The sequence below is a fragment of the Alosa alosa genome, chromosome 15 (genome assembly GCF_017589495.1).
Source record: "Alosa alosa isolate M-15738 ecotype Scorff River chromosome 15, AALO_Geno_1.1, whole genome shotgun sequence".
In the NCBI taxonomy this organism is placed as follows: domain Eukaryota; kingdom Metazoa; phylum Chordata; class Actinopteri; order Clupeiformes; family Clupeidae; genus Alosa; species Alosa alosa.
This window is the reverse complement of record NC_063203.1, coordinates 31,017,387-31,039,712: the sequence shown is the minus strand read 5'-3', so window position 1 is coordinate 31,039,712 and position 22,326 is coordinate 31,017,387. Positions and strand designations below refer to the sequence as shown.

The 22,326-nt window shown below is 44.2% G+C and overlaps 2 protein-coding genes across 2 annotated transcripts in view; one reads left to right on the top strand and one right to left on the bottom strand.

Annotated features, from left to right (window-relative positions):
• LOC125307950 (uncharacterized protein PB18E9.04c-like) overlaps window positions 1-13,957 on the top strand; it is a 56,540-nt gene extending 42,583 nt beyond the window's left edge. Inside the window, exons 3-6 of the mRNA XM_048264080.1 lie at window positions 9,591-10,022; window positions 10,057-10,752; window positions 10,926-11,293; window positions 13,349-13,957. Coding sequence (XP_048120037.1) covers window positions 9,591-10,022; window positions 10,057-10,752; window positions 10,926-11,293; window positions 13,349-13,360 — 1,508 coding nt within the window. The 3' untranslated portion in view covers window positions 13,361-13,957. The remainder of the gene's footprint in view (window positions 1-9,590; window positions 10,023-10,056; window positions 10,753-10,925; window positions 11,294-13,348) is intronic.
• Window positions 13,958-16,117: 2,160 nt separating this feature from the next.
• The window catches only part of LOC125308607 (endothelin-converting enzyme-like 1), a 41,809-nt gene continuing 35,600 nt past the window's right edge, over window positions 16,118-22,326 (bottom strand). The window contains 5 exon segments of the mRNA XM_048265172.1: window positions 16,118-19,683; window positions 19,825-19,901; window positions 20,254-20,349; window positions 21,466-21,531; window positions 21,756-21,880. Coding sequence (XP_048121129.1) covers window positions 19,584-19,683; window positions 19,825-19,901; window positions 20,254-20,349; window positions 21,466-21,531; window positions 21,756-21,880 — 464 coding nt within the window. The 3' untranslated portion in view covers window positions 16,118-19,583.

Here is a 22,326-nt window from a genome sequence, read left to right as displayed (position 1 = left end):
GTCGTAGAGGATTCCTGGTGGGCCGGTGGCGTTTTGGGGCCGGGCTGATTACTGTGATGTGATCTCAAAAAGCGCATGCTATTGCTGTGCTCTCCAGCAGCCTGCACTGTGCGACCGCAGCGCTTCACTTCTCACTCCCCGCGTCCCCTCACCCTGGAGACGACTACGATGACCTGACATGCAGGCTACCCAGTCAGAGCACCCTATACATTCACTACCCACATTGCGTAGAGATTCGCAAATGTATCAAGGCCCTTTCTTCCTCTTGCGTCAAGTTAGCGAGAGCTTTATTCAATTTGTTGATGAGCAGATAAAAACAGAACTATCCGGACATGAGAAGAAAAACAGAAAAAGAAAAGAGTGTGAACTGTGATGTCAACAAATAGCAATGTCAAGCTTATCTGCTGACTTAGCTTAGTCTACAAAATGACATGAGTAGGCTAGTTTATAGGCTACACAACCTAGGCCTGTTGGCAAAGGTTTACATCTGAAATTGGTCTGGTTTCTTCTAGCTATCTAGTTAGTTCACATCATGTCAGATTGTCATTCATGCTCATCAGAAATGAACACGTCTGTGATCCAAGAAAGATTATCTTCAATTTGTTTGGTTTTTCAACATTTCTTTTTATTAATGAAATAGAAAACATAATGAATTGCATCCTCAAGTAATTTCCATAATGAATCCACATACATAATGAATTGCATCCATAAGTAATTTCCACTGTAGCTACACACACACACAGACCTGACCCTTACAAACACACACCACCACACACACACACTCACTTCCTCTGCTCCCAAGACGAGAACCTACTTTATGTCTCTTTAACACAAGAACAGCTTTCCAGGGTTCCCACACCTTGGTTAAGATCAAATTCAAGGACCTTTCAAAGACTTTGACTTTTCCAGGCCCAATATCCTCAAATTCAAGGACCTAATGTGTCGATAAATTTCAAGCGTGGGCATGGTTAAATCAAGTTACCGCAACAGACCAAGGACACCTTGTCTCCAGTTTTCTTTTATGTTTGGTCATATGACAGATGTGGCAGCCTAGGCCTATTCTATTTTTCACGTTTATGTTTTGCATAAAACTGAGCTGAAATAAACTTCTAGATTTTCCTAAACAAGTTAAATTCGTTACCATGAACCTGTTGGTTTATTCATCAATATGTTAAATTAAATATTTGGGCAACAAGGTATCACAAAGATTTTGTTTATTAAACATATTTAGGTCTGGTGTAAGCAGTAACACACATTACTGTACTACACACGGGAATCATGCTGGCATCATGCTGGCATCACGCGGGAATCATGCTGGCATCACGCGGGAAACATGCTGGCCTCATGCTGGCCTCATGCTGGCCTCATGCCATCTGGCCGCGTAGTTCAGACTGTATGGGAGAAGTGGTGGCGAAATAATGTAAACATTTTAATAAACAGACGGAATTGTATGGAATTTCTTTTTTTTTTCAGATTCACAAACTTTCAAGGATTTCAAGGACCCGGTACGGAGCCCCCGAAATGACACGAGAAAAAAAAACTGTACTGGGGACAAACACTGACTATAGTTTTGCGAGATCTTGACTCTGTTTTGCGAGATCTTGACTATAGTTTTGCAAGATCTTGACTATAGTTTTGCGAGATCTTGACTCTGTTTTGCGAGATCTTGACTCTGTGTTGCAAGATCTTGACTTTGTTTTGCAAGATCTTGACTTTGTTTTGCGAGATCTTGAGTTTATTTTGCGAGATCTCGAGTTTCATTTGCGATAGCCTATGACAGTGGTCCCCAAACTACGGCCCGCCACCTCATTTTGGGTGGCCCCCCAAAACATGTCCGTGGTATATAGCAACCGGCCCGCACGGGAGTACGACGTCGTCAAACTATAACCTCTGTAATTTCCCCCATTCATTCTCTATGGCGAGTCTTAACAGTACACGTGTAATAGTCTTTTTGTCCACTGGTGGTTGTTTTGGCGCTGTTTTGCGTTTGCCATCGAAAACAGAATGAAATGTAGGCCTACCTGCAAACAATGTAAGAGGCCTATGCTGACTGCATCAGTGCTCAAAGTATTCTAAAAGTTTATCAATTAATTGTTAATAACTAACTAACTTCTATTCAAGTCATATTTCTGGGACTTTCTGGGATAATTATTTCTATTTTTTATTCACTCATTCAAATGTTCATACAAATTCACAATTCACAAATTTCTCATGAGTGAAAGTTAGAATGGTGGTGTCAGATGTTTTTGCCAGCACTTCATAAAACTCTCATAGTTTGAGTTATTTGAATTATTTGTAGGATATTACTGGTTCACGACATGAGCTGTGTATGCAAAGACACAGAGCTCAGAATTCACACATTTTGAATAAAATATACTTTTGGGACTCCCTGCTAATACTTTTGGGAATGCTAAAGTCTTTTATCAGTATTATTTCATTTGAGCTACATTTTACACTGATATGGCATGATGGCAACATAAACACAGCTAACAATGGTGTTAAATTGCAGTAGCCTATGATTAAATGTAATGGAATATTCAACTAAGATAGACTGCTGTTGTTCACAGCACTAAGCTATTTATGGTTACTGATATACTCAGAGTCTCTGGCCTTCTCTTAGAGCCAGACATAGTGAGCTGGCCCTCGGAAGAAAAAGTTTGGGGACCACTGGCCTATGAGAACCACTAGATCAAACATAAGGCCCGGGGGCCAGATCAGGCGTGTTAGGGTTAGGGAGTGTTGGGGTTAGAGAGTGTTAGGGTTAGGGAGTGTTGGGGCCAGACCAGGCCCGCCAGCAGGTTTCATACGGCCCCCAAGAAGTTTTGGGTAGGAAGGGGAAATTAGAAAGAAAAGATATTCACATCCACAATTTGTAATAAGCAATTTCTGTGATAAATTGATTAAACCTACTGTAGCACTACATATTATCCTTAGGAAGGAAGAGGCCAAAACACTGACATGGAAATTGGGTGTTTTCAAGAGAGAAAGAGCAGGATATGACGAGTAAATGATTTGTACTTGTTTGCTCATGAGTGGGTGTAGTAACAACACTCTGATACCAATGCAGAGAAATTAAAATGACCACGACAATGACGGCCCCCATGAGGTCTCATTCCAAAATAACCGGCCCACTGCCTGTATGAGTTTGACACCCCTGCACTAGGCCTCAGTCTCTGAGAGCTCATGGCCACTGAAATTAGGTTGCAGTTCCTTATTTTACCAGCATGAGGCGAAGTAACGGGGACAGGCTAGGCTTCGGTGTCAGTGTTGTTGAAAGCAGGCCGCTTATGTTACGTTTGTAAGGGAAATGTAGACATGGATCCACAAATAGCACTTTATTTTGATATGGGGGTCAAATACAGTGAAATTCATTCGGCCTTGGAAATGAGGGTTACTACATCAGCCTCAGACACCTCAACTGGGGCTCGACCGCAGGACAGGCTGCACCGATTTGGGTGTCATCCATGACTAGCTACAACAGTCGGGCCATTTCATGAAGCGTCACCAACACGGACTACGGCTGAGGAAGGAGGACGTCCGGTTTGTCTTGAGGAAGCTGGACCTGAGAGGTGTCAGGCAAAGGCAGGCGGGCGTCACCAGTACTTTTCCAGAAGCCATAATTTCATATTGGCATTTGGACAGCTACAATGGTATGCATAAATGGCTGCATCCAGTGTTTCCCATACATTGACTTATTTGTGGCGGCCCACCACAATATCAACATTGACCACCACATAATGGATTTCCTGGTTGTACTAACTTGTGCTTAAATCTGGTTAGAATCATAACCACACTACACTAATTTGTTAAAAACTGATGCATTCAAGTTAGTTCTGCAAACCTACGACCACAAATAGAATTCAATTCTGTGGGAAACACTGGCTTCTCCAGAAAGTTGATCTGGCTCCAGGGTTGATTGGGGGATACTAGCTAAACTGTATTCTAAACCATAGTAACCCAGGGAGTTGTGAGCTAATATAAGTTTGACACCCCTGACCTAGAGGCTATAGATCAGTGGTCTCCAACACGGTAGGCCGCGGGACGGCTATGAGGTGCCCTCAGCACACCTTCTAAAAATAGCCAACAGGTCACCTGCAGATCACGCTCTAAAAACACGCTCCATTTCAATAGATATTTAAGTCTAGACCAGAACCATTTTAAGAATGTATGTAGCATCTGTAACATTAAATTGATTTTGGTGATACCTTACAAATTGTAACTGCGTTAAGTTTTAGCCTTTGGCTCCAAATCCGTTTCCCATTCAATCTTCAAATCTTTAAACAACAACGGAAGCGGAGCGCATGCACGCTGCTCGCACGCATAGACAGTAAAGGGGGGAAAAACTTGCTCGTCTGGTGTAGCCATTGGAAGCATATCTTTGCAAAAGTTCTGTGGCCATTACATGTTCGTCAAATACAGTTCTTGCATGATTGTTCAAGGATTCCCAAAAAGGTTGGAGACCCCTGCTATAGATCGTCTACAGGGCCGTCCCAGGGTTGTCCGAAAATGTTTAAGCCGCTTTACAATTTTATGTGCAAAGAGCCCATTTAAAAACCAAGAAAGGAAAAGTATGCAAAACATACAAATGTTTGTAGAAGAATGACGCAAATGATGATATGTTTGAGATCACATTCGTTTCACCTCATTTCTTCATCAGAGTTGGCTATGTTTTAATATAGTCCGATTGCCTCCTGCTGGTAACATGAAGAACTACAACCTAATTTCAGTGGACACACCGGCACGCACGGTTGGATTTGTGAGATATCGCAAATGAAACTCGAGATCTCGCAAATCAAAGTCAAGATCTCGCAAAACAAACTCAAGATCTCGCAAATATTGTCAGTGTTTGTCCCCAGCACATGCTTTTTCTTTTTTTTCTCCTTCAGTACCGTGGGAACCCTGTCAATGATTTATGTGAGAATTCATTCTACACCCTAAAGTTGAATGAGAACACTCCTCTGACAACATAGAAAATTACACACTTTTACAGTAAAAAGAAGCCGATTGTTAGTCGTTACATAACAGAAAGTCATTATTATGACCGCCGCGCAGCGGTATATTATTGCCCCCATAAGTAAAAAAAAAATTAAATATTTATGACCGTAGGGTTTAGGAGGACCATTTTTTTTTGTATGTTGATCTCAAGGGGCCATGTCAACCCATTCCATAACCACTCATTTCATGTATAGCGCCACCTAGTTAAACACAAAAAAGTAAAAATGAGGTGTTGTAATTGAAGGTATCTGTGACCTAACATAGTCAAAACTGCACGAAATTGGAATTGTAGGATCATTGACACCCTCTGTATGCACGCCAAGTTTTGTGGAATTCGTTTCATGGGGGGGCCACACAATAAATTAATTTGTTACTATACACCAACTGGCCTGTAGGTGGCCGGAGACAGTTTTCTGTGAATATCTCGATAACCGTAGGGCCTAGGAGGTCCACCTTTTTTTATGTATGTTGGTCTTAAGGGGCATGTCAACCCATCCCATTACCACTTATTTCATGTATAAGCCACCTAGTTAAAAATTAAAAAGCAAAAATTAGGTGTTTTCATCACAATATCTCTGGCTGACAAGGTTAAAACTGCACGAAATTAAAAGTGTAGCATCATTATGACACCCTCCTCGAATGCATGCCAAGTTTTGTGTACTTTCGTTCATGGGGGCCTTACAATAAAATAATTTATGTGTACATTTAGTGGCGTACACCAACAAAGATTCCCTGACACTGAAAGACCGGTGTACACAAAACTTGGTGGGCATGTACCCCACATGGATAGCATGGAACCGTCATTCTTAGTTTTGATCTGTAGCCCCCGCTGGACTGGACCCCGAAGGAGGGTAGGGGCAGACACAGTTCTCTGTGAATATCTTGAGAACTGTAGGGCCTAGGATGACCAATTTTTTCCGTATGTTTGCCTCCAGGGGTCATGTTAACCCATTCCATGTGCACACATGTGCATAAACAGATACACACGCACACACATACATTTACAGTAATCATACGTATGACACATACTCACACAGTAGACATATGTACGCATGCATGCACATGCACAAACACACATACGCAGGCAAACACACAAGCACGCATACATACATACACACACACACCCACACACATAAACACAAATTTGTACACGCACACATGCACATAATTCAAGAATTTTTCCCGTCATCTACTCCCTGAATTTTTGGTCATTGATACCCGGGACACCGAACCACCGGGGTACATGAAATTTGGTGGGTATGTAGCCCCACTAGACTTTTACGGAAAAATTTCATTTCGTCCCCGGGGACCACCACCAGCCCCATCCCCCCCCCCCCCGCTGGAGCCCCGAACCATAAAAAAAAATACAGTTTTTCCTAAATAACTACCTGAACCGTGGCACTGAGGATGAAGAATCTTTTATGGTATGTTGGTCTCAAGGGCCCACATCAACCTGGCTCATAATCACTCATTTGTGATTTGCACCCCCCCCAGGTAAAAATGAAAATGCAATATTATTCTGCTTTAATTGCCCCTATCTTCAGTTAAGATGTTCAGAACTGCACCAAATTTTATGTGTATGATTGACCTGGCATTCTCTGGGGGTATGCCAAGTTTTGTAGAATTTCATCCATGGGGGGGTCTAAAAAAATTAGGTTATGTGTACATTTAGTGACTGTACACTCATTGGCCTGTAAATGGCGGTGCACACATATACACATGCACACACACAGGCACCCACATACTATCAGTATTAGAACGGCCGATACATAATTACAAATTCAGTAGGATTAAAAGAAAGCCAAAATAAATATTCATCATCATCATGGCTGCATTTTCAGTATTGGCGATAAGTAGTCGTTTGTCCACTAGATGGCGCATCGTTGCAGTGAGACGTAATTTTGTTGGAAGTTAAAAGTCGTTGGAAAAACAATGGACGCTTCCTACAAGGACTAATTTACGCGAGCGGACATCTAATAAGGATAGGGCCGATGTTCACATGAAGTGTAATTCCCATTTCTTCTTGAAGCCTAAATAAATCTGAGGATGTTTATCGGACATGCTTGGTTTTTACTGCAGGTACGTTAATCTTGTAATATCAATAAGTACCTAGGTAATTTTACCGTTAGCGTTAGTTGAGTGATGGAGGCATTTGATTGATTGCATTTGTAGAAAACTATAAATGCGGTTATACCAAGCAAATTGATAGCAGCACTGTTTGTATCTTTCGACTGTCATTTATTGCACGTGCTACAAAATCATTCTGTGCAATGGAAGATTTACCAACGTTACACCGGTCTGATACAGTTTTGCCTATACATGCGTGAGACTGAGACGCCTGTTTATTTTGTTTTAAGTGCGTGCATGGTGTGAGAGGGGAATCGATGTGCTTTGATTACAGCTTGGTAGTTGTAGTCTTGTGAAATTAAAAAGCACGTGTGTGTGAAGTATCCAAACAATGACACCTTCATTTCATTATGGCTGCTTTAGCAACACACCTTAAGCTACTGTGTAGTGGGTCCCATCTAGAAGTGGCTACTTCATTCAAGCTTTCCTTGACTCGTGGAGCTGCTTGAATGTTATTACAATTTTTCGCCACGATATGGCAGTTTAAGTCCGCTTGATACTGTAAGGCGTAAGCCATTGGTTTCCAAAGGAGATTTTATTTGTGTCGCCAGCCAGCATAGCCTATTGACAATTTATGTTGTAAATAGGCCAACCTTATAATCCTACCTGTAGCTTAGGGAAGCTAACAGCTTTATATTAGGATCTAGTTTGTTAGTTACCGTTTTGTCATAACTCCCTGATGCATTTTTGCATTTAGAATAGCCAGAGCGTGTATATCTCAATCGGAAAATTAAACAATATCGGGTGCCTATGGACTAGGCTGGGTGAACCCAGCCTGATCTGCCCGCTATTTATTTTTTGATTTCTTAAAATATTGAGCTTGGTCTGATGGAAGCCAGACTAGCCATGGACCTCAGTTACACAATGCAAGGGAACATGAATCAGCCTATATTTGCAATTTAACAATAACGGACAAAAGCTCTTCAACTTTGGCCCGTTAAAATGTGTATGAACAGTCTAGCGACGCATTTCATCAAGGCCCATTTGGACATGTCAGTTATTTGCACCACTGGTTAGATGTAAAACAGCATTTCGTTTCAGACTAGGCTACTGTTACTTAATTTGTGCATTAACAATAACGTTTCAGACTACTTTTACTTAATTTGTGCATTGACAATAAAGTATTACATGAACTAAAGATGACTAAAATCTTATGTAGAAGAAGAAACATTCACAAAAAATCCATCCATCCAAAAATGACCTTTGTTTTTGATAGCTGTTGAAAACGGCATGGAACTGACAGAGATGTTTTTGTTTATAAATACAAAAAATAAATAAATAAATAAATAACATTATGCTGATACCTTTTGCTTTTCCCAAATACAATGTAGCCTACAGGTGTAAGTGACCTTTCATCAATCCAGTTGCAATGGATGAACTGTGATTAACTGCCCTACTTGTGATTGTTTAAAGTTTTTAAAGGTTTTATAACAATGCTACATCTTCTTTGGCTATTCTACAATCTATTCACCTTTTCAGCACCAGTAGGCTACTTTCTGTGCAGCCGCACACACACACTCAGGCATGCCAAACAAGCATACACAAAAGTTTCAAGAGTGGGGGATGGAGTAAAATATGGAGACAAATTGAAGTGTGATTTTTTTTCGCGGAACGGATGTACAGGACTGAGCGGCGGTCATATTTTGTACCGCTATGCGGTACATCTAGTTTATGTGTATAGTAACTGGCAGGCGTTTTTGTCCAAAGCGACTTAAACTCAATATGAACACTACTCTCTGTTGGCCAGAGAGAGTTAGCCATGTAGCTAACCCCTCTCAGTAGGCCAAAGTGAGGAGGGTTTAGCTATTATATATATATAAAAATATTAGTTTTATAAGTATATATACTCTTTTGATCCCGTGAGGGAAATTTGGTCTCTGCATTTATCCCAATCCGTGAATTAGTGAAACATACTCAGCACACTGAGGTGAAGCACACACTAATCCCGGTGCAGTGAGCTGCCTGCAACAACAGCGGCGCTCGGGGAGCAGTGAGGGGTTAGGGTCAGCTAAGAATCAAAATACATCATTTTCATACAACTCAATTAATTCCCAGGATGTATTAAATTATGATTAATTAAACTTAGACTTAGACTTCAGCCGTTCCTACTGGTTGGGGTTCGGACCGGCAACCCTCCAGTTATAAGTCCGAAGAGCTAACCAGTAGGCCACGGCAACCCTCCGGTTATAAGTCCGAAGCGCTAACAAGTAGGCCACGGCAACCCTCCGGTTATAAGTCCGAAGCGCTAACAAGTAGGCCACGGCAACCCTCCGGTTATAAGTCCGAAGTGCTAGCAAGTAGGCCACGGCTGCCCCCATTATTAGCCATGTAGCTACAGTAACCCCTCTCAGTAGGCCAGAGAGTGCAGGGTAGCCTAGAGTGTGGAGGGGTTAGCTGTGTAGCCAGATGTTGACTTATATGATCTCTTGACATTTCTTATAATCAAATTGCTTTTGTTGTCCTTCTAGATGGAGATCCAGTCAACATCACAGAGACAACAACAACAACAACCCCCCCACCAGCACCTCACACACACCTGTCACAACAACGACCCCCACATCCACACCAGAATCTGTCTCTTCCACCAGCACCTCACACACACACACACCTTTCACAACAACGACCCCCACATCCACACCAGAGTCTGTCTCTTCCACCAGCACCTCACACACACACACACACCTTTCACAACAACGACCCCCACATCCACACCAGAGTCTGTCTCTTCCACCAGCACCTCACACACACACACACCTGTCACAACAACGACCCCCACATCCACACCAGAATCTGTCTCTTCCACCAGCACCTCACACACACACACACCTTTCACAACAACAACCCCCACATCCACACCAGAGTCTGTCTCTTCCACCAGCACCTCACACACACACACACCTGTCACAACAACAACCCCCCACATCCACACCAGAGTCTGTCTCTTCCACCAGCACCTCACACACACACACACCTTTCACAACAACAACCCCACATCCACACCAGAGTCTGTCTCTTCCACCAGCACCTCACACACACACACACCTTTCACAACAACAACCCCCACATCCACACCAGAGTCTGTCTCCTCCACCAGCACCTCACACACACACACACCTTTCACAACAACAACCCCCACATCCACACCAGAGTCTGTCTCTTCCACCAGCACCTCACACACACACACACCTGTCACAACAACAACCCCCACATCCACACCAGAGTCTGTCTCTTCCACCAGCACCTCACACACACACACACCTTTCACAACAACGACCCCCACATCCACACCAGAATCTGTCTCTTCCACCAGCACCTCACACACACACACACCTGTCACAACAACAACCCCCACATCCACACCAGAATCTGTCTCTTCCACCAGCACCTCACACACACACACACCTTTCACAACAACAACCCCCACATCCACACCAGAATCTGTCTCTTCCACCAGCACCTCACACACACACACACCTGTCACAACAACAACCCCCACATCCACACCAGAATCTGTCTCTATAACCAGCACCTCACACACACACACACCTGTCACACTCTCTCACACTCTCTACACGTCTGTGAGTCCCTCCATAGCACCAGTCACTTGCAATGGAACATCCTGCTGTCTAGGTGAATCTTGGATGCACACAAACACCACAAAAATCACACTGATTCATACTTTACATATAATACTACTTTGTTTTAATAATACTACAGTAATATAATTACAGCAAGTACAAATATAACACATTCTACGTGTGTGTGTGTGTGTGTGTGTGTGTGTGTGCTAACCCTCCCTGTAGGTGACCTGCTGTTTGTAAATGTTAATATGTCTTGGCTGGAGGCCCTGCAGTACTGTGAGCAGAGGGGCTCCAGGCTGGTCCACATCCTGGACGATGCCACCCAGACCCGGGTCACCCAGCTGCTGAGCTCCCTGCTGGCTGATCTCCTCCCCGTGCCCACGGCCTGGGTGGGGCTGGAGCGCTGCATGATCAACCCCAGTGCACCATGGGAGTGGGTTGAGACTGGGGTGGTCGAGTACAAACGTTGGCATGACGACCACCCACGGGACTGCTGCAACTACCACTGTGGCCAGGTGGTGCAGATGCCCACAGGGGACTACAGGTGGTGGGATGCCTGCTGCATGGAGGAACGCCCCTTCATCTGTCAGGTGAGCAGCAAGACACGCCCCTTCATCTGTCAGGTGAGCAGCAAGACATGCCCCTTCATCTGTCAGGTGAGCAGTGAGACACGCCCCTTCATCTGTCAGGTGAGCAGCAAGACACGCCCCTTCATCTGTCAGGTGAGCAGTGAGACACACCCCTTCATCTGTCAGGTGAGCAGCAAGACACGCCCCTTCATCTGTCAGGTGAGCAGTGAGACACCCCCTTTACCTGTCAGGTGAGCAGCAAGACACGCCCCTTTAACTGCCAGGTGAGCAGCAAGACATGCCCCTTTACCTGTCAGGTGAGCAGCAAGACATGCCCCTTCATCTGTCAGGTAAGCAGTAAGACACGCCCCTTCATCTGTTAAGTGAGCTTTAAGACATGCCAAAACAGACCCTTAATTAAACCTTAAAATGACAAGTGTAATACCCCTTAATCTTACATTTAAGGTGTCAAGTAAGGGGTTCCCTTTATTTACTGTGATTAAGGGGGTAATTAAGGACAATTTAAGTATATCTTAATTTTATTTTAAGGTGTTAAAATGTAATTGTAAATTGTAAATCAAGTTTCTAGGCCAAGTACACTTGTGTATACAAGGAATTTTGTCTCTGCATTTATCCCATCCGTGAATTAGTAAACACACAGAGCACACAGTGAACACACAGTGAGGTGAAGCACACACTAACCCGGAGCAGTGAGCTGCCTGCTACAGCGGCGCTCGGGGAGCAGTGAGGGGTTAGGTGCCTTGCTCAAGGGCACTTCAGCCTAGTTTACTGGTCGAGGATCAAACCAGCAAACCTTCGGTTCTGAAGCCCTAACCAGTAGGCCACGACTGTTTAATTCAGGTATTCCTTGATTAAGGCAAAAATTAAGGGGAAATCGAAAAAGTAAGGGGTAAATTCAGTAGGCTTTTCTTTTAATTGACCTTCATCTATGCACATTTCTACTTAAAAACTACTTAATTATAGAAGAGTTTAAGGTCAAAAGTAAGGCATTTTTAAGGGGTTGAAATGAAGGGGTTTTTTGTTTCATAGTGATAGGCAGTCCGAAACACAAAAAACAAATAAGGCTAATTTTCCCTCACTAGACCTAGGCCTACTGCATATATGGTATTTATAGGATATTAAGATTAAAAAAATCGACCTCGCACCCAAACAATTTTTTATGCACGTGGCATGATGTATGAATGCATCATTTTCAGGTGCCACTCTAATCACTAACTGTAAATGGATTAATCCAACACAACTCCTTGTTCAATTTTCAGTTTTCATGGAAATCATTGGTATGTTTGTCTAGGACTACCTGTGGCTAGTCTGGCTCCTCCACTCGGTTTATACCCTATGGTAGCTAGCAGTGTTAAAAAAGGCTGTTGACTACTGTACTAGTAGACTTAATGGAACAAGTTCACAGAAAACGAATGCTTGTGAAGAATGTGATTCCATCCTACAGAGCTGGTAGGATACATAAGTAGGTTTATCTCTTCAGTTATCCAAATGAAGTGTCTTAAAGCTAGCGAGGTACAGAGGCTGGCTACTACTAGCTAGTAACACAGACCATTAATTCAAAGCTAGAGCTGGCTGTTTTTTTCACAAACCTGAGCTGATGGAAGTATTACCAGGGGTAAAAACCCTTCTTGTATCCATATTAACTAACTATACCCTGCAATAGTAGGCTATTAAACTGTAGACGGGCTCTGGTAATATCAGTTGGACAGAACTGAATAGAACACTGATGTGATGAAGGTTCAAAAACTCCTTGGTGTTGCTTTAAAGGAACACGCCAACATTCTGGGAAAGCTGTTCTTACTGTATATCCTGGGTCCGTATATAGGAGACTATGAGGTCATTGTTATTGTGTATATCCTGGATCCGTATATAACGAGACTATGAGGTCATTGTTATTGTGTATATCCTGGGTCTGTACTGTATATAAGGAGACTATGAGGTCATTGTTATTGTGTATATCCTGGGTCCGTATATAGACTATGAGGTCATTGTTAATGTGTATATCCTGGGGCCGTATATAGGCGACTATGAGGTCATTGTTATTGTATTCCACAGGACATGCACTGAACTGGAGTGATGACCACCTTGAGCCACCAGGGGGCATAATGCTGAGCTACCACCTGCTGTTCAAATATTCTGTTCAGTTCAATTCCATTTACACACACACACACACACACACACACACACACACACACACACACACACACACACACACTACTGCATCGTCAGATGGATCCTGGGGACTTCACACTGTAACTCATTTCTTGCCTTATCTTGCCATCTTGTTGTTAGGCAATACACAATAATAAAAAATATGGTACTTTTTAACTAATCCTTATAGATAGTGCCCATAACGATGTTAGATGTTGTGCTCTTGACTTTGTTATGCTGTAGACTTTCAACTTTAACATACAACTGAAGTGGACATGCAATGAGGCATACATTTCTGTGTAATCGTAACTGTAGAATAGCGTAATAGAACAATTAAGTAGTCAATTAATAATAAGCAATAAGAATACTCTACTTTTACTTTTCAGTGATCTTTATAGATTAATAATTAACAATAAGAATACTGTAGTTTTACTTTTTAATAATCTTTACAGATTAATAATTAACTGTAACAATGCTGTACCTTTACTCTCTTTGCTAAACTGTGTATGTTTTCTCCACAAAAAAATAATAAAATGAAATGAAATCAGAGTATCTCTACCAATCAAAAGCCTAATGACTATTTCTTACAGGAAGGTACATTGGGCGCATATCTGAAGCATTCCGTTCGTGACACGTAAAACTTTTTTTTAGAAGGCTAGTCTATTTGTTTTGGTCTGGTGTAGCTACTTCATTAATTACAGTAGAAGCTAACTGTTGCAGCAGACGCACCACAAACGGACCGCTTCAGATACTTGCCCAGTGTAGCTTCCATGTGCATGCGTGTGTGTGTGTGTACTCTGGAGCATTTGTGTTGTGATGTGTGTAATATACTTACTTGCTAACCACCCTAATAAACACACCTGTTGTACTCACTAATCGTCCTGATAAACACACCTGTTGTACTCACTAATCACCTTAATAAACACACCTGTTGTACTCACTAATCGCCCTGATAAACACACCTGTTGTACTCACTAATCACCTTAATAAACACACCTGTTGTACTCACTAATCACCCTGGCTATACACACCTGTTGTACTCACTAATCACCCTGGCTATACACACCTGTTGTACTCACTAATCGCCCTGATAAACACACCTGTTGTACTCACTAATCACCTTAATAAACACACATGTTGTACTCACTAATCGCCCTGATAAACACACCTATTGTACACACTAATCACCCTGATAAACACACCTGTTGTACTCACTAATCACCTGGCTATACACACATGTTGTACTCACTAATCACCCTGATAAACACACCTGTTGTACTCACTAATCACCCTGGCTATACACACCTGTTGTACTCACTAATTGAACTCACTAATCACCTGATAAACACAATAAACACACATGTTGTATACACACATGTTGTACTCACTAATCGCCCTGTTGATAAACACACCACATGTTGTACTCACTAATCACCCTGGCTAAACACACCTGTTGTACTCACTAATCACCCTGATAAACACCTGTTGTACTCACTAATCACCTGGCTATACACACATGTTGTACTCACTAATCACCCTGATAAATCACCCTGGCTATACCTGTTGTACTCACTAATCTAATAAACACCCTGTTGTACTCACTATACCACTAATCATAAACACTGTTGTACTCACTAATCACCCTGGCTATAAACACTAATCCTGATAAACTAATCACCCTGGCTATACACACCTGTTGTCACTAATCACTGTTGTAATAATCACACTGATAAACACACCTGTTGTACTCACTAATCACCTGGCTATACACACATGTTGTACTCACTAATCACCCTGATAAACACACCTGTTGTACTCACTAATCACCTGGCTATACACACATGTTGTACTCACTAATCACCCTGGCTATACACACCTGTTGTACTCACTAATCACACTGATAAACACACCTGTTGTACTCACTAATCACCTGGCTATACACACATGTTGTACTCACTAATCACCCTGATAAACACACCTGTTGTACTCACTAATCACCCTGGCTATACACACCTGTTGTACTCACTAATCACCCTGGCTATACACACCTGTTGTACTCACTAATCACACTGATAAATACACCTGTTGTACTCACTAATCACCCTGATAAACACACCTGTTGTACTCACTAATCACCTGGCTATACACTATATATCATCAACAAGATGTTAAACTGCCTCATACTTTTACACATGCACATAAACACACATTCATGTGATGTCAAATCAACAAATGATCACACCTCACAATGATACATGTATTTATTTCAAACACATTGAACAGGAAGTGTAAACCAGCATTTCCTCTTGGCACTATGGGAAATGTAGTCCTGTGCAGTCGGACTGGACATGCAGATTCACAGTCACAAAGACACCTCAGTAATTCCCTCCAGACATGTGTGTGCGTGCGTGTGTGTGTGTGTGTACAGTATACAAACTCAAATCACACGCTGGTTTGGACAGAGCAGAGCCACAATGGCTGATAACAAACTGGTCAAACATCATTAGTGTGTGTGTGTGTGTGTGCATGTAGGATGGTGTGATGTGATGTGAGTGTGTGAGCGTGCGTTTGTGTGTGTGTGTGTGTGTGTGTGTCGTTTAGTGTGGTGTGATGTGATGTGTGTGTGTGAGCGTGCGCGTGTGTGTGTGTGTGTGTGCATGTAGTATGGTGTGGTGTGATGTGTGTATGTGCGCGTGCGCGCGTGTGTGTATGTGTGCGTGCATGTAGTGTGGTGTGATGTGATGTGTGTGTGTGTGAGCGTGCGTTTGTGTGTGTGTGTGTGTGTTGTTGGGGAAAACATCCTGTCATGCTTTTCAGTCATCAAATGATGGATACAACACAAATACATAATTCATAACACACACACACACATCATCCATTTAAGACTCCTTTTAAGTCTTTAAGACTTTCTCTCTGTCTCTCAAACAGACGATATATTTACACACCTTTATGTGAAACTATGTACAGTAGGCCTACATGATCATGATCAGATATAGAAAAATAAAATAGAACTTTTGGAAAATAAAACTCAATTCCCATTCAGCCAAACTGAGAGCAGTGGAGTGTGTGTGTGTGTGTGTGTGGCCCCTATGGAGCAACATGGAATATGAGTGTGTGTGTGTATGGCCACTATGGAGCAACATGGAATATGAGTGTGTGTGTGTGTTTGTGTGTGTATGTTTGTGTGTGTGGCCACTATGGAGCAATATGAGTGTGTGTGTGTATGGCCACTACGGAGCAACATGGAATATGAGCGTGTGTGTGTGTGGTATCTGTGTGTATGTGCGTCTGTGTGTGTGTGTGTATGAGCATCTGTTTGTATGTGTATGTATAAGTCCACCTTGCAGTGTGTGAGGTGTGTGTGTGTGAGGTGTGCAGGCATGCAAACTGGTCAGGGGTGAAAAAGGTGGGAAGGGTGCGTGAGGAGGGAAATGGGCGTTTCATAGCGAAAGCGCGAATGACATTGTTGCCAATAGTGCAGCTTCCATAGAGTATGAAACAGCCCAAAATCAGAGATTTACAAAATGACTATTTTTCAACGAAAAAAAAAAGAAATTCAATAAAAATGCTTCATTGCTTTTGTGAAAGTGTGAAGGGCCCGTTTTGCAGCATGCTTCACCCTCCTCGGCAAATCAACATGAGCTCTCTCTCTCTCTTTCTTTCTCTCTTTCTTTCTTTCTTTCTTTCTTTCTTTCTTTCTTTCTTTGTGCCTGAAGTTATCAGACATTTCTGAAGATTTCAAAGGCCTAATGGACACTTCATAGTAGACTATTAGGATAGGATGATAAGTCTGAATATTAGTTGGACCAAACCAGGTAATAAATGAACTTGCTTGAGACACACTATTTCAGACTAACATTATTATATACAATAGGGTAGTCTGGGCTTTCATTTGTAAAAGAGATTTAAAATGTTTTAACCTGCAGCCTAGGCTACTTACAGATTGTGATATTATGCTAGTTAGTTTGTTTAACCAACCAATAAAGTGTGAGCTGTGTTCACATGACACGTTAAACTGCACCTGTACGCACAGACTAGTGTGAGCTGTGTTCACATGACATGTTAAACTGCACCTGTATGCACAGACTAGTGCAGATCAGGCCACTGAACGTTTCATAAAGAGCAATAGCATGTCAATCAACACCACGTTTCATAAAGAGCAATAGCATGTCAATCAACACCACGTTTCATAAAGAGCAATAGCATGTCAATCAACACCACGTTTCATAAAGAGCAATAGCATGTCAATCAACACCACGTTTCATAAAGAGCAATAACATGTCAATCAACACCACGTTTCATAAAGACAGCAATAGCATGTCAATCAACACCACGTTTCATAAAGAGCAATAGCATGTGTGACGTCCCTGCTTGCTGCTGGTAGTCTCTTGTCATTACAGGTATTGGCGGCGTGGGCGTGGCCAGCGCACCTGTTGGTGCTAACTGGCCGGTGCATAAAGGGCACGGGTGTTCCCCTGCTGCAAGTAGGCTGTGGGGCTGCTGTTTTTTGGGCCTTCAAAAGGTGCGCTGGCCACGCCCACGCCGCCAATACCTGTAATGACAAGAGACTACCAGCAGCAAGCAGGGACGTCACACATGCTATTGCTCTGACTAGTGATGTCAGCTGATCACTAATCACTAGTCCAGCTGACATCACTATTCCAGCTGACATCACTAGTCCAGCTGACATCACTAATCACTATTCCAGCTGACATCACTATTCCAGCTGACATCACTAATCACTATTCCAGCTGACATTTCAGACGCATCTATCTGCGCTCAGACAGGAGGATATATTGGGCACAGGGGGCTATATTGGGCACTGGGGGCTATATTGGGTGCTATATTGAGCACAGGAGGCTATATTGGGCACAGGGGGGGGCTATATTGGCCACAGGAGGCTATATTGGGCACAGGGGGGACAGGGGGCTATATTGGGCACAGGGGGCTATATTGGGCATAGGGGGTTATATTGGGCATAGGGGGTTATATTGGGGCTCTATTGGGCACAGGGGGCTATATTGGGCACAAGGGGCTATATTGGGCACAGGGGGTTATATTGGGGCTAAATTGGGCACAGAGGGCTGTATTGGGCACAGGGGGCTATATTGGGCACAAGGGGCTATATTGGGCACAGGGGGGACAGGGGGCTATACTGGGCACAGGGGGTTATATTGGGGCTTAATTGGGCACAGAGGGCTGTATTGGGCACAGGGGGCTGTATTGGGCACAGGGGGCTATATTGGGGCTATATTGGGCACTGGAGGCTATATTGGGGCTATATTGGGCACAGGGGGCTATATTGGGCACAGGAGGCTGTATTGGGCACAGGGGGCTGTATTGGGCACAGGGGGCTATATTGGGCACAGGAGGCTATATTGGGGCTGTATTGGGCACAGGAGGCTATATTGGGCACAGGGGGCTATATTGGGGGCAATATTGGGCACTGGAGGCTATAGCGGGCGTGAGCGAGCGTTCTGTTTGCGTTAGCTTCCACTGATGTTTAATAAACGCATAGGAGCTACATTCTCGCATTCATTGCTGGACCAGAGAAGTTTTAAATGGGGCTCTGATATCATATGCGTTCTAATAGATAAATATATATTTTCTCATTGGATCTGCACAAACCATGTAAGTCACCCATTTTGGATTCAAGACGGAGAAGTTTGCATGCCGGCTTGTCTGTGTGTGTGTGAGAGAGTTTTGTGTGCGTGTATGTGATGTGTAGTGTGTGTGTGAGAGTGTGTGTGTTTTTGTGCATGTGGTGTGTAGTGTGTGTGTGTGCAGTGTGTATAGTGTGTGTGTGTGCAGTGTGTGTGTGTGTGCAGTGTGTGTGTGTAGTGTGTATAGTGGGAATATGATCTGATTTGTCCTTCAGTCTCAACATCAAATCCCATCTCAGTATTCTTGTGTGTGTGTGCATGTGGTGTGTAGTGTGTGTGTGTGTGTGTGTGCATGTGCATATGGTGTGTAGTGTGTGTGTGTGTGTGTATGTGTGTGTGTGGTGTGTGTGTGTAATGTGTGTGTGTGTGTGTGTGTGGGTCCATCAGTGTTTCTTCTTGCTGCCCTGATGATTGGTGTCCATGGCGACAAGGTGGAGCGGTGGGGGTGAAAGGTCAGAGGTGGGCTGGTCCTGGGGTCACCACACGGAGCACTTGGCCACAGGGTGCATGGGAGACTCCCGAGGGCAGTGGAACACTCGGCCAAACTCCTCAAACTGAGACACACTACCAATCACCCTGCACACACACAGACACATTATACACACACACACACACACACACACACACACACACACACAGAATCACATCAGAAAAGCTTATTTAAATTGAGTGTATGAGTGTATGAGTGTGTGAGTGTGTATGTGTGTGTGTGTGTACCTGCAGTGTTCAGGTGCGTGCTTGTCTGTGAGGAGCTGCAGGTATATTGACTGGGATCGCCGCTTCATGCACCAGTTCTGGGAAAGTAGAGGCCGAAAGAGACGTTATCACTGACTTCAACATAAACACAGTGTGTGTGTGCGTGCGTGTGTGCGTGTTTGTGTGTGTGCGTGCGTGCGTGTGTGTAATGTGTGTGTGTGTGTTCGAGTGTGTGCGTGCGTCCGTGTGTGTGTGTGCTTGCATGCGTCCGTGCGTGTCTGCGTATGTGTGTGTGCGTGTGTACGCATGCGTGTGTGTAATGTGTGTGTGTGTGTTTGCGTGCGTCCGTGCGTGCGTGTGTGTCCGTGCGTGTGTGTGTGTGTGCGTGTGGGTGCGTGCGTGCGTGCGTGCGTGCGTCCGTGAGTGCGTGCGTGCGTGTGTGTGTGTCACCTGAGCAAAGGCGATGAAGAGCAGTTGTTGGTGTGTGTACTTGAGACCAGGTAGGGGCCTCTCTGGACCATGATCTCTCACCCACTTCTGATAGGCCTGGAGGAGAGAGAGAGTGAGGGAGAGAGGGGGAGAGAAGGGATAGAGGGAGGAAGAGGGAGGAAAGGGGAGAGAGAGAGAGAGATGAGGGAGAAAGATGGGGAGAGAGAAAGAGGAGGGTGAGAGGCTTAACACATATTTAAATACTACAGCCAGTACTACAGTCTCAAATAAAACCAACCACTTTGAGCTGAACTGATGCTCACTGATGCCTCACTGCTACTTTGAACTGAACTGATGCTCACTGCTTGCACTGTTACTTGTGTGCGGAGATGGTCCATGATGTGGCGACTGAGACAAGGTACACATGTGCTGCAGAGGAGACAAGCTACACTACACATGTTCTGCGTGACATCTCTGCTCCTGAGTAGCAATGCTTCGCCCCGATATAGTCCAAAGTTAATATCTGCTAGGAGATCACCTGGACTTAATCTGCATTGCCATTTGTACCACCAAAACAAGTAGGATTTAGATTTATTGTTGACTCACTTTTACTTACAACAGGCTATCCAGTGACCAGATTCTATTCACTATGCTAAGCTAAGCTAGTAGAGGTGCTGCCGGACGCCGGACAATGCAATGGTGTGTGTGTGTAGGGGTGGGTGTACCTGTGTGTGTGTGTGTGTGTGTGGGGGGGGCAGGTGTACCTGTGTGTGTGTGTGTGGGGGGACCCTGTGTGTGTGTGTGTGTGTGTGTGTGTGTGTGGGGGGGGGGGTACCTGTGTGTGTGTGTGTGTGTGTGGGGGGGGGGGTGTACCTGTGTGTGTGTGTGTGGGGGGGGCAGGTGTACCTGTGTGTGTGTGGTGGGGGTGTACCTGTGTGTGTGTGTGTGTGTGTGTGTGTGTGTGGTGGGGAGGGGGGGGGGCAGGTGTACCTGTGTGTGTGTGTGGGGGGGGGGGTGTACCTGTGTGTGTGTATGTGGGGGTGTTGTGTTTATCCTCTAACCCCTGTGCAGTTCCGAAGAGGAATTAGGGGGGAGAAGAAAGAGGGATGGAAAAAAGGAGGAGGGAGGGAGAAACAGGAGGAAGAACAATGGCCACAATGACTACATGTTAAACAGCCACAATGACTACATGTTAAACAGCCACAATGACTACATGTTCAACAGCCGACTCACATAGTAGGACAGCTTCAGTCCACCCAGATCAGCAATGTTCTCTCCCAGAGTTAGACGCCCATTGACCTGTCGCCCACACACACACACACACACACACGTTACACACACACACACACACACACACACACACACACACACACACAATTAGTATACTGGAGGGGGGAGCCTTGATAGTGGTAACCTATAAAGTAGTTTATTCAGCATGAATTTCTTATTTTATTTACAATGTTTATGTATCGTGTGTGTGTGCGTGCGTGCATACACGCATTCGTATGTGTGTGTGTACTCACTCTCTGGTTGTAGACGGTAAAGTTATCGTAGAGTTTGATGATGCACTCTGCCTTCTTTTGGAACTTTCTGTACGACGCCTCTGTCCACCACTGCTTGAGGTTGCCATAGCGATCATACTGCCCCCCTATCAGCACAGGGGAAACAGTCATGTGACCCACACTATGACTCTGCCCTTCCAGCACAGCCCAGATGGCAAGTGTGCGTGTTCAGCCTCTGGCCAGCAGAGGGCGATAGTGCACTGCACACTGACCAACAGGGGGCGATAGTGCACTACTATGAGCTGCACATTGACCAGCAGAGCTGCACACTGGCCATCAGGGGGCAGATGAGTTGCACTACTTATGAGCTGCACTGGCCAACCCAGGGGGCGATGGTGTGTGCTACTATGAGCTGCACACTGGCTTTGTGGAATGATAGGTGCACTACTATGGAGGCACACACTGGCCAGCAGGGGACGATAGTGCACTACTATGAGCTGCACACTGGCCAGCAGGGGGCGATAATGCACTACTGTGAGCTGCACACTGGCCAGGCCTGTTGTCCTGTTTTCTCCTCACTCTTACTAGGGGG